This window comes from Prunus dulcis, chromosome 4 (genome assembly GCF_902201215.1).
Source record: "Prunus dulcis chromosome 4, ALMONDv2, whole genome shotgun sequence".
In the NCBI taxonomy this organism is placed as follows: Eukaryota; Viridiplantae; Streptophyta; class Magnoliopsida; order Rosales; family Rosaceae; genus Prunus; species Prunus dulcis.
The window spans coordinates 8724945-8738075 of record NC_047653.1 but is presented as its reverse complement, the minus strand read 5'-3'; the positions used below and the strand labels follow the sequence as shown (position 1 = coordinate 8738075).

Sequence of the window (13131 nt, the reverse complement as noted above, 5' to 3'; positions counted from 1 at the left end):
TTTGTTGTTCATCATTTAAGGGTTGCCACCCAATATGGATTCATCATCCAAGAGAATGATTTTAGGGTTGCCACCCAACAAGAATTAATTGACAGGATCTATGTACCTGTGAAAATGTCTCCTCTTGTATTTTTGCTCCTGCAATTTTTCTTCTGCAACAATTTTCTTCTTCCGTCGTCTTCTCCTTCTTTTCTGTCCTCCTTTCTCTTCTTTTTAATGCAGAATATTTATATTAAAAATTGAATAACCAACTCCCCCAAAAATAGGAGCCACTAAACTCTCTTAAATGTTTTCATTGGTTGGAGACCCCCACCTTTTTCCAAACTTCCCCCCACCTTTTTCCAATCCCACGTTCCAATATTTTGTGATTTTTGTGATTTTTTTTATTCCAACACACCAAATGCTCATTCGTTCGCCTGCACGAGCCTAAACTGCACAAGGCACCAAATGCTCACTCTCTTGCATGAGCCAAAACTGCAAACTGAAAAAAAAAAAAAAAAATCTATCTTTGGGAAAGTATCTGTGCTCGATCAAGTTGGGCGTCCTCCTTACGTAAAGCCTAAGCGCTTGAGCGGGTAATCACCAAGTCGGAGAGATGGATCAAACCCAAGCGGTATAGGGAGTCTACGTTCTTCACTCGTCCTCCACTTACGTAAAGCCTAAGCGCTTGAGCGGGTTATCACCAAGTCGGAGAGATGGATCAAACCCAAGCGGTATAGGACGTCTACGTTCTTCACTCGTCCTCCACTTACGTAAAGCCTAAGCGCTTGAGCGGGTTATCACCAAGTCGGAGAGATGGATCAAACCCAAGCGGTATAGGACGTCTACGTTCTTCACTCGTCCTCCACTTACGTAAAGCCTAAGCGCTTGAGCGGGTTATCACCAAGTCGGAGAGATGGATCAAACCCAAGCGGTATAGGACGTCTACGTTCTTCACTCGTCCTCCACTTACGTAAAGCCTAAGCGCTTGAGCGGGTTATCACCAAATCGGAGAGATGGATCAAACCCAAGCGGTATAGGACGTCTACGTTCTTCACTCGTCCTCCACTTACGTAAAGCCTAAGCGCTTGAGCGGGTTATCACCAAGTCGGAGAGATGGATCAAACCCAAGCGGTATAGGACGTCTACGTTCTTCACTTTCTTTTGAAGCACCTAAAAAAAAAAAAAAGATGACGCAAACACAGCAACAGCATACCAATATTGAATTTAATATTGCATGGTGGGAGTGCACCCAAAATTAATAAATTTAAATAAATAAAAAAAAGGGACGACGCAAGCACAACAATAGTATGCCAATATTGAGTTTGATGTTGCATGGTGGGAATGCAAAAAAAAAAAAAAAGATGAAGAAGAAGAAGACGACGCCTGCACAAAGAAAGAATAACATGTCAAGGGTAGGTTCTTGTGGCTAGAAGAAAGAAGAAAAATAAAAAAAATTGACGTGGAATGATGAAATAAAGAGTGGATTCAGTCTTACCAACAAGTTTCTTGGTAGACCAAATTGAAGGAAAAGAAGCCAACTCTCACCACTTTGGTTGCTGAGAATTCAGATTATGCAAACTTCAAAGCTGTAAACCTTCCTGCCGACAAGAGTAGTCTTCTCTGTTCTATTGGGTCAATCTCAATATCCATGAGAGTATGCAATTTAAAAAAAGCCAAAGGCCATTAAAGCTCTTGGTGGTGCTAGGGTTTCTCATTCCTAGTTTAGGAAAATATTGAATTTTGTCGCACAAAATCTTCAAAATTGGATATTATTAAGTTAATAATATCACCCCCAAAAAAAAAAAATGGGGAAGCTCACGTTGGAAATAGAAAGCCAACGTTGGAAGCAAAGTGATTATTGGATATTATTAAGTTAATAATATCACCACACACACACCAAAAAAAAAAAGAAAAAAAAAGGAAAAAAAAAAGGGAAGCTCACGTTGGAAATAGAAAGCCAACGTTGGAAGCAAAGTGATTATTGGATATTATTTTAATAATATCATTCTCAAAAAAGAAAAAAAAGAAGTACTTCAAGCTGCACCTCCTACATGCGACAAGCACGTACCTACAGTGCATCAGGAAGTGGGGGCAATTTGTAGACAAAGAAATTTTGGTGAAATAAATTCCATTGGACCAAAAAATAATTAGGGTTCGGTGGATTGAATTGTGGGCCTCATAATTCGCACATGTGGCGTATGACTCATCAAAATCGAATTAGTTGTCAAAAATTGACACGTGGCGACATCCGACGGAGTGCATCAAACGGTTCAAGATGAAGACAAAATTAAAGGAAAGAATCTTCTGTGATTGACTTTGATTTAAATCAAATATTAATCAGGTCAATCAATTGAAGATAATCTGGTTAAATTGCCAGATTATGGGAATTGATTTAAATCAAATCAAAATCCCATAAAACAGGGTTTTAAATAGGGAAAGTTATTTAGGTCAAGCATCCTACAATAGCTTATAAATAGGAGGCCTCAAGACGAAAGAGGGGTCGGAGAAAAAACCTAGCACTCAGAAGAAACAGAAAACTCTCTGCATTCTTCACCCTACTTTGGAAGAGCCACCAAGCACAACAAATACGTGCCGGTTCCTTCACCATAGAAAAATCCCAAACACCAAACAAGCTTCGTGCTACCCGTTTGATCAAGATCAAGTCTCTACGACCCTTGTATCAAACACAAATTTTCTTTAAACACTTTGGAGATCGAATCAGAGGATTCAATACAGAGATTGTAACCCTAAATTTCATAAATACAAATATTATTTTGTACACGTGTTCTTGTCTTATTTATCGCAGGAAATTCGTGTTTACAATAACGTATCAATGTCTTTTGTTTTCTTTTTGGTTTTGTCCACGTGTTGTATGCCGACTTCTACGTACGTACATATAAAACTAGGTATCACTTGTCAAATCATCAATTTAACAAAATATCAAACTATTAACTTTATGAGAACGTGTAAATTTTGGTCAATTTTTATACGATAATATTGAAGAGTGTAAATTAATGAAATTAAAAATGGCTCATTTTGAAAATGACACCTTGCCAGGAAAGAATCCACATGGCTAGTTGAAGTACTTAATTAATATTGAACTCTTTCGCTCGATTCAAATTGTCTTGCAGTCAACTTGAGTAAATAAATAGACAAGAAGTTTCTGAGCAATCAACACAAAACTTCCTCGTCGCTGACTTCTATGAAACTTGCTCAACTTGTCATCCAACTACTGTTTAGTTAATAGGCCACTTCAGAAACTTCTCAATAATTTTAACCCTAATGAAAGATATTATAAAGAGCGCGAAGTATGGGAAAACTTTGAAAACTAGCCAAGTTATGGGCATGTTAAAGACTTTTAGCCCATCTTTCGATTTGAAAGATAGGCTAAAAGCCTTTCCATGTGTTGAGGAAAATATTATTTTTCCAAATTTCCCAGAGTATAGAGAGGTTTCGTGTTCACTTAGAAATTTGGGGGGATGAAGCATTGTCAATTAAACCTAAATAGTAAGGGAAGGTAGGGAATCACTTTTCTTAACAACGATAATGTACTCTAAATCAAACTAAGGGAGAGGAACTTGAACTAGGGTGTAAAGTGAAGGATTCACTGTCCCGGCCAACTAGCCTATCACGAACCAGTTTGTGCATCACAAGAACATAAAGGGAAGATTGTTCAATCTAGGCTTTAATTTTATAGAATAATACAGAATTAGAAATACAGTACAAGACTAACAGAACTCAGTTTACTGAACTGAAGTGGAGCATATAAATAATATATTAAATTACGAGATCCCGCAGGCAGATCTTAGTTTGAAAAAGATACGATCAAAATACCCTCAATGGCATAATCGTAATTTTGGTGAAAAGGGTTTGATAAAAATCTGATTCTCTCTCTCTCTCTCTCTTTCTCTCTCTCTCTCTCTCTCTCTCTCTCTTCCCCTCTCCCCCCTCCCCGCACAGTCTCTCCCTCTCCTTTCTCGCGACGGCAGCTACAGCCGGCCACCAATGCTGACAGGGCCGGTACCAAAATGACCGGGCCAGCGTCCTCTTCCAGCCCCAACCTTTCACCGCCTCGGTCCGTCGCCAGAAAAAGTTGTGAAAGGGCCGGTTTCTCGCTCGATTTTCGCCGGCTTTGTTCTCCGTCGTCCGATAACCATTTTTGGTGATCAAGGTATGAAAATTCATCCATTCTTCATAATCTAGCTAATGGTTGGGTAGGATTTCATCAATTTTGAGCGTATGTAGCTTGATTTTCGAATTGGATTTCGGCCAGTTTCGAGATAGCGATTCCGGCCACTTTCGGTCACTTTTTTGGGGTAGGTCCAAGAACAAAAGTAGTTCCAAATAAGGTGTTACACCTAGGGTAGGAGTCTTGAGTCGTGATTTTGAGTTTTTCCGGTAATGTGTTATCGCTTTGGACACCCACATGCTGTAGGCGCGTGTGGTGGCGCATGGGCACTGTAAAAAAGGGGCATTGTGTCCCTATGTGATCTCCAGGTTCTCATGAGCTCGTAGGGGTGCTCAGATTTCAATTTAGATACCATGTGAGCCCCGAACGGATTTCGTCTATTGTGCGTTATCTGGGTTCGATAGGTTTGAATTGTTGGATCATCTTGAATTTAATATATGATAATCTAGGCATCCTTAGGATCGTATAGGATTCGATGGATCGTAAAACGGAGTCCTAGATACTCCGAAAATGCCAACCCTAGGGCTAGGTTTACAGTAACCGTCCGATCGTGCGATCGTGAGCGATTCGACCATCCGATCCGGCCAAACTTTCAGAACGTATATCCTAAACCCTGTAGAACCTATAGGAACTTTCGAATCGGAAATTGGAGGTCGTGGGTTCCGTGGGCCTGTTTGACCCTTCGGTTGACCGTAAGTTGTCTGAGGTAGTTTCACCTTCAAGGAGTACTAGAATGACCGTTATTTGAGTTTAGCGACTATGTTGGGATTTCGATATTGTTTTATTATTGTATGAAAATACTTAGATATTGTTTTAATAATTGAAATTATGGAATGAATGAATATAGATTAATTGAGGTTGTGTTACATAGGCTAAATATGTGTGGGGTACGTGGGTCCTTGATGTGAGAGGTTGGAATTATTTTGGAAATAAATTCATGTGTTATGTTAAAGTAATTGTGGATAGGTTTGGATGAATTTTTGGTAGTTTGGGATCAAATAAAAATGTGGGATATTATATGTTTATTATGTCTCAGGTGGCGTTGGATTTTTCGGCGTGAGACAGACCTCATACATGGCGTTGGATTTTCCGGAGTATGGAGAGATTATGTGATTATTAGGTCTCACGTGGCGTAAGTGGGGTAGATTGTAACATCCCATATCGACCAACAGAGAGGGGGTGATATGCCTTATATATACATGCCCGTCTCCATCTAACACAAGGACTTTTAGGAGCTCACTAGCTTCAGAGTCATGAGAATTCCGAAATTAAGCGAGTTGGTGCTAAAGCAATCCCATGATGGGTGACCCACTAGGAAGTTGCTCGTGAGTTTCTAGAAACAAAACCGTGAGGGCAGAGATGGGGGCCCAAAGCGGACAATATCGTGTTACGGCGGAACCGATTTCGGGATGTGATAATTACTAACTGACGTGGTGATACCATATCATTTTATAATTTCTCCATTGGAAGAAGCTGTCATACAGTAAATGCAAGTGCAACTCAACGCTAAAATTTAATAAATACTCAGTAATTTCGTATTCATATCACTAAAGAAATTTATAATTTACTAAATGTTCAGCTGTTGTATTTCACAACTCATTATTATCACAACATATCTGAAAATGATTATTCTCACAACACCACAATATCACACACAGATGATCCAAAAAGAAAACAACACGGGTGACTTAATAGCGCGGTCAAATAACGTAGTTCCGGAGCTCACGGATCCTTATCCCCCGCATTATTTGCAGTAGAGACCTATAAATGGGGATTAAAACTAATGCGTAAACAAATATGACAAATATTAGACCGAGCACCAAATCAACGGGTGTGACAAACAAATATTTAAACAGACTTTCATTGGGGCGTTTTGGCTGCAACGATGCCAGGATGGCCGCAAAAAATGCTATTACCATCCCACCAATTGAAAACTGAATGAGACTTGCAGGTGTGGGTAAATGGCTAGATAGGACCCGTAGCGGAGTGCATTCGTTAGATATCGCAAGAACTGAGAAAATGAAGGCATACATGTTAAAAACCCCACACACTCGGAAATATGCATTGTCTTCTAAAGCCGGCCTTCCGTCGGTTTTGAACCCTCCAGGAACATTGATAGACGCTGCAAATGTGACGGTTGCAATGAGCGTTGCTACCAATAGTTTGGTATCATGTCTTTTCAAGGTCCCATGTGTAATGGCTGGCGTATCAGCCTCATCTTTCTTCTCCGGAGATTCTAAATTCGTAAACTCAAGGGTGATTTGTTGTTGAAAATATGGCACCCCAGCCGTCAAGGCCCAAATATACTAAAACATAGAGAAAGAACATACACTCGTAGTCTTAGTCAACGTATGATAATGAATTAACTCTAATTAACTGAGTAAGGAAAATTAAAAAGATAGATTGCTCAGATTATTGATACCTTTTGTTCCATCTTGTCCTCGCGCAAAATGTCGGCAACCGTTAAGAATTTTTTATTGATAGCCGTTTTGTCCAACCTAGTGTCTGTTGACAAGATTTTTATCATTCCATGATTTCGGCAAATGGCAGCAAGATGCAAAGGAGTGTTCCCTTCGTTATCTGCTTGATTTATAAGTCTCCCAAGCTTAGGCGTCTTCAGAACGTACTTTATAACGTTTATTTTTTCACCTACGACTGCAGCATGCAGAGCTGTTTGACCTTTGTGGTTGACCAAATCACAAGTAGCAGGCTCACTTCCAATCAACTCTTCCAATATTTTGGTGCGCCCTGCATATGCGGCGATGTGGAGAGCTGACAACCCAAGTTTGTCCAAGATGTAACAAGCAGACTTCTCCTTTCCAATCAGCAGTTGAGTTGCTTTAAGGTTACCGCTCAATGCTGCATAGTGTAAGGGAGTCCACCCAATGTCGTCTGCTTGTTTGATTATTTCATGATTTTTGGAAACCATAGTTGCCACGATGCCTAGCATGTTGATATAGAAAATTGGAAACTTACAAATGTTGAGTAGTAAAAATCCAAATATATATGTACTCTCTTGAGGGATTGTGCAAATAACTTCATTTGATAGACATTCTTATAGTGTGCAGGATCAGCCCTCAACTTTAGAGGATTATGTGCGAAATCTGAACTAAAACTCTCACATCATCTAACATGAAAATACTATATATATAAATAAATAAAAATTGCCTTAAATTGACGCCATACACCAATAAAAGTAATTAACACAATTATATATTACATGATGACATGCATAGGCTAGCGGTATTGTATGGGAATTGGTCATGGTTTCAATGCTCCTTAGTGCCACTTATGGAGGAATTTTTTTTGTTTTTTTGTTTTTTTTTGAAAAGATAAGTATTTAAAAAAAAAAACACACACACACACTAAATCGCACAAGCGGGAATTAAACCAACACCCCTAACAACTAAAGATTGGTGTTCAAACCAACTATATTAGGCACACAATTGTGTAACTATTTTCGTCACAAGTAGATATATCTTAATGATTTTCAACCATATAAAGTGTTCCTCAAATAATATGCACATGATAGCAAGGCATATTAACTTAAGTGTCTCGAAGTTACCTTGGTGGGTAAGGCGTCTGCGAGTGACAGCTGCATGCAAAGCTGTCACACCATTTGTCCCCTGAAAAGAAGGAGGTCTATCAGAGGGAGACTCGTTTAGAATATAAAGAGCAATGCTTGGAGAGCCCGTTCTAACAGCTAGGAATAAGGGTGACTCTGCGGCGCTATTAGTAAAACAACATAATTCAGGATCGGCTTTCATTAACTGAGCCACCACCCCATCGTGACGATATCGTACAGCAACATGCAATGCTGTATCCTTTTCCGAATTTTCCATTCGGAGTAGTTTTTTATAAGGTTTAACACCATCTGGTCTGATTTCCTCATCAACTGATCTGTTTGGTCTTATTTCCTCAACAACTGGTCTGATTTCCTCAACAACTGGTCTGTTTTCCTCAGCAGATGATCTGCTTTCCTCATCAGTTTGTAAGATTTCCTCATCAGATGGCGTGGTTTCCTCAGCAGCTGGTGTGATTTCCTCCTCATTAATTGGTCCGTCTTCCAAATCAACTTCTTCAAGAGGTTTCATGTTAGCAATGATGAACTCCACTATTTCATCACATCCTACTCTTGCAGCAACATGGAGAGGAGTTTCGCGGTTCTTGTTGGTGTCCCAAAACCGTGGAGATTGAGAATGATGAAACTTGACTTCTTTAAAGAAATTCATTTGCTTGAATTCAGCCGCAATGTGAAGAACATTGTTGTCATTAGGCGTTTTCTGACGTGCAAGATCAATTGATCCATCACCATTTCTAATTTTTTTCAAAAAACTAAGATCACCCTTTATTGCTGCGTCATGCAGACCACAATCCATGTATTCCACGGTATCCATCTCTCTCTCTCTCAATTCCCTGGATGATTTATTATTCATGGAAGCCTTGTTCACTTATAGGAAGGGACCAACAAATCTGACGGATTAATTTATTGCCAACTGCCCAAGCAGGCGAATATTTTATTATTGTAATATTAAAATTACAAGTAATCCAGTTTAACTATACGAGATGTGACATTTTGCCAACGAACTTTCTGAGCTATCGACTCAAAACTTCCTCGTGGTCAAATGTCGAAACATTATAAGGATGCGTCATGGAGATTCATTAAAAACAAAAATAAGAGAATTGTTTAAATCTTATTATAGTTAGTAAGTCATCGTGACCAGGTCTTTACTATTCGTTACAATGTATATATGTATAATGTATTCGTATGTGTATGTGAGGAATAAAATTGATGTAATATTCATGAAAAGTAGAGTCTATGTATTCGTGAAAAAGTCTTTAAATGTTACTTAATTAGGCTTATTGCTAATTAATATTATTGGACGTTAAGAAAATATTGGCACTTAAGTTCGTTGATGTGTTAAAAAAAAAAGGTTAAATACTTTTTTGGTCATTGAGTTTTACACGAAAATTCAATTTGGTCATTGAAAAAAAAAATTTAGCCAATTTGGTCACTGTGTTTCCTAAAGTGTAGAATTTATAGACATTCCGTTATCTTTCGTTAAATGCAGTTTTATTTTTTATTTTTTTAGGAATCACCTTCAGTCTTCTTCCTCTAACTCAATGAGTTATGGTATATTGTGCTATTAGAGTTAGCAAATTGGGGGAAATCTTGGGTTGAAATTGAAATTGTGAGGTGTATATAGAAAATTAAAAAGCCAAACCAAATTAAAATGAAATCAATAACTTACCAATATATTTTGGTGCTCTATCACCTTGATTACGTCACCTTGTCATCTGAAGTCACTATACGGTTCTCACTAAATCGATTCAGGCTTCAATATAATACCCAGTTCGTGACTTTATACCTCATTATTTCGATTTCAACCCAAGATTTCCCCCCATTTTTAAAAGGCTTAATCGCTATAGTGCCCTTTGAAACTATGGTCAAATCCCACATTGCTCCCTGAAAGTCAAGGTGACCCAATTTGCTCCCTTGACCGATGTTTTGCATCTCACTTTGACCTCCCTACCGTCAACCCCGATAAATATTTGTTAAAAATGCTGACGTGGCTCAAATGGGACCCATCATTGGCTGAAATATATGCCACATAGGTGCCATGTGTGAGAAAAATTCTTAAAAGAAAAACTTAATTTAACTTAATGACCAAATTAAATTTTCATGTAAAACCCAATAATCAAAAATGTATTTAAACCTTAAAAACATTATATAAAAAAATCAAAATTTTGGAACATTATAAGGATGCGTCATGGGATTCATTAAAAATAAAAAGAAGAGAATTTTTTAAATCTTATTATAGTTAGTAAGCCATCGTGACCAGGTCTTTACTATTCGTTGCAATATATATATGTAGAGTATTCATATGTGTATGTGAAAGGAATAAAATTTATGTAATATTCATGAAAAGTCTACGTATTCACGAAAAAGTCTTTAAATGTTACTATTAGGCTTATTGCTAATTAATATTCTTGGACGTTACAATACTTTAAGAAAATATTGGCACTTAAGTTAAGCTTGTTTTTTAATCAAGGTAAACTACACTATCAACATCGAATGATCTGGAGTACCTATCCTTTAATGATACTTAATTATGGTTATTTTCGTAATAAAAAAAAATCTTTCTTGTGAGTGATTTGCTAATTAATCTTGGTGGCCTTTTAATAAATGTCAAGCTGTCCCTAATATGGTTGGTGTAAGAGTTTCATGTTCTTTTTTAGCCTTTAAAGAAAAGTAACGCCTGTAAAGGGCTTACAACTTAAGTGGTTAAAAGTATTTATCTTTATATAGATCTTAGGTTTGATTCTCTCTTCCCCTAATAACACTTGTATATATATATATATATGCAGTACTGATCTCTTTGACTACATGGGTCCAAGAGATTGTGGTCACTCACTCTTGCACTCTTTTTAAGAAACTTTTTTGAACTATTGGATTAATATTCAACGGTGAGTAACCACAATCTCTTGGACTCATGTGATCCAAGAGATTGGGACTGTATATATATATAAGTAAAGCTATATATTTCTAAAAACAAATACCACTACTTGTGCACCAGTAAGTGCTTAAAGATGGATCCAAGACAAGCATCACGAGGCCCATAAACAAAATTAAAAATGGTGAGAGATGAGTCGAGAGGCACACACACAAAAGATAACCACGGCAAAGTGCCTATCCAAATACAGAGACATCAAATTATGCGCGTCAGGAACCATTTGCGGCTAGTCTTTTCACGACTGCTGCTTGATACAGGCACAATTCTAAGCTTAAAGACAACAGACAAGCATATAAACCCACAAATTAAGCACACCAAAATGCCCAGCGGACTGTGTTTGGGCAGCACTAGAAGCATGCCCGAAGCAAATGCTACGAGCATGCCTCCAATGGAATACTGAATCAGACTTGAAGGTGCAGCTACAAGAACACCTGGCACAGTTGCCACCATGAAATGATGAAACACCACAAGAATTGACAAGAAGAAGGAGAGGGCATCAAATAGCAAGAACACTTGGAATGATGGCTCTCCGTATAACACCACCGTCCCGTCGCTTTTGAGTCCTCCCGGCATGGTGAAAGCTGCGGCAAATGTGACGGTTGCAATAAGCATTGCTACTACTAGATTGATATCGAATACTTTTGAGGCCGCCTCTGAAGAAGTAGCTTCCAACTTTTCTATGTTTTTTTTCTTATAATGGCTGGTGTGGTTGGTGTATCTTTGTGCTTTGGAGATTCCAAATTCATGAAATCATGGGAAATTTGATGTTGGAAAAATGGCACTCCAATGGACTTCCCCAGGTGACTTACAAGTTGAATACGAATGAGATCCTAAAACATAGAAGTAAAACCATGAAACACGGTCAAAGAATAATGCTAGTCACCAAATTTGTTCCCCAAATTTGTTCATCAAAAGACATTCGGTGAATAAATTTGGCGAACAAATTTTGTATTACTAGCAGTACTTGTGTTTAAATTACTTAATGTATGAAAATTTATGTTACATACCAATTTTCCGTCATCCACAACAAAAATGTCGACCGCCTTTGAGAATTCCTTATTGATAGCAGTCGTATCCACTCTACTGTCACTTGCCAAAGTTCCTATAATTTCAATATTTTGATGAATGGCAGCCAAATGCAAAGCAGTGTTTCCATCTTTATCTGCTTCATTTATAAGTCCTGCAAGCTGGGGTGTCTTCAATATATACTTGACAACGTTTACGCGTCCCCCTAAAACTGCAGCATGAAGAATCGTTTGGCCCTTCACATTGAGTAAATCACTAGTGTCAGGCCGGCATTGAATGAGTTCTTCCAATACTTTGGTCTTGAAGGAAGTTGAGGTTCCACCCCAAAACCAATTGGCAATGGGGGGAGTAACCAAACTCCTTATAAGCTCTTGCTAGGTTTCTTAACTTTCCAATGTGGGACTTTTTACCTTCATATTCTCACAGGTCTGCCCTGTATAGGCGGCGACATGGAGAGCTGACATTCCAGATTTGTCCAAGATGTAAGAGATGGAACTATCGCATTGCGTCAGCACTCGAGTTGCTTCAATGTTTCCTCTCAATGCAGCTTAGTGTAAGGGAGTCCAGCCAATTGCATCAGCTTCTTTAACTATTTCAGGATTTCTGGACACCATTAGTTTCACAATGCCGGTCAAGGTGAAATAGAAAATTGAGTTGAGAATCACTTCAATAACAATTTGAACACAACATGAAATTATAATCACCAAACAAAACCAAGTACATATATAAATTTAACAAGACTTATCATGTGGTGTCATGTACCTTTGGAATCTTTGGTTGTGTGAGTTGCAGCGGCATGCAAAGCTGTGACACCATTAATACCCTGAAAAGAAGAACATATTGGAGACTCGTTTAAAAGATGAAGAATAATGTGTCGAAAGCCCTTGCTAGTAGCGATGAACAAAGGTGACTCGTTGGCGCTATTAGTGTAGCAACACAATTCTGGATTGGCTTGCATTAGCTGAATCACCACTCCACTATGACCGTATCTGGAAGCAACATGCAATGCAGTATCCCTTTGCAAATTAGTCATTTGAAGTAGCTGGTTTTGAGCTTCGTTATCGGTTGATCTGCTATCCTCATCGGCTTCTTGTACATGTAGCATCTTCTTTGTGTGCTCAATGAGGAACTTTACTACTTGGTCACAGCCTACTCTGGCAGCAACATGCAAGGGAGTGTTTCCCTTCTCGTTGGTAGCCCAGAACAACGAAGATTGCTTGAATTCAACCGCAATGTGAAGAATATTGTTTCGTTTAGGTGTTTTCTGAAGAAGAAGGTCAAATGATACATCACCGTCTTTCATTCTTCTCAAGAACCCAACTTCACCCGACCTTGCAGCCTCATGCAAAGAAGGCTCCATCAAGTTACATGAACTCTCTCTAACTCTCTTCAAAGTATGAAATAATCTAAAAAGATGGA

At 38.4% G+C, this 13131-nt stretch overlaps 1 protein-coding gene and 1 pseudogene across 1 annotated transcript; both read right to left on the bottom strand.

Annotated features, from left to right (window-relative positions):
* Positions 1-5871: 5871 nt before the first annotated feature.
* Positions 5872-8550, bottom strand: LOC117625266 (ankyrin repeat-containing protein ITN1-like). Its single transcript, XM_034356856.1, has 4 exons — positions 8214-8550; positions 7737-8033; positions 6594-7114; positions 5872-6477 (listed from the first exon to the last, which is right to left on the bottom strand). The coding sequence occupies exons 1-4, from the start codon at positions 8548-8550 to the stop codon at positions 5872-5874; spliced, it is 1761 nt and encodes a 586-aa protein (XP_034212747.1).
* Positions 8551-10881: 2331 nt separating this feature from the next.
* Positions 10882-13072, bottom strand: LOC117625265 (annotated as a pseudogene).
* Between the last annotated feature and the right edge of the window lie 59 nt (positions 13073-13131).

Excerpts from the sequence above, each read along its gene's own strand:
- LOC117625266 (XM_034356856.1), bottom strand. The coding sequence starts at position 8,550 with ATGGATTGTGGTCTGCATGACGCAGCAATAAAGGGTGATCTTAGTTTT. Across the intron at positions 8,034-8,213 it reads CGGACCAATTAATGAGGAGG|CTTATAAAAAACTACTCCGA; the intron begins AAATCACACCAG and ends ATGGTGTTAAAC. Across the intron at positions 6,478-6,593 it reads AGGACAAGATGGAACAAAAG|TATATTTGGGCCTTGACGGC; the intron begins GTATCAATAATC and ends TCTATGTTTTAG.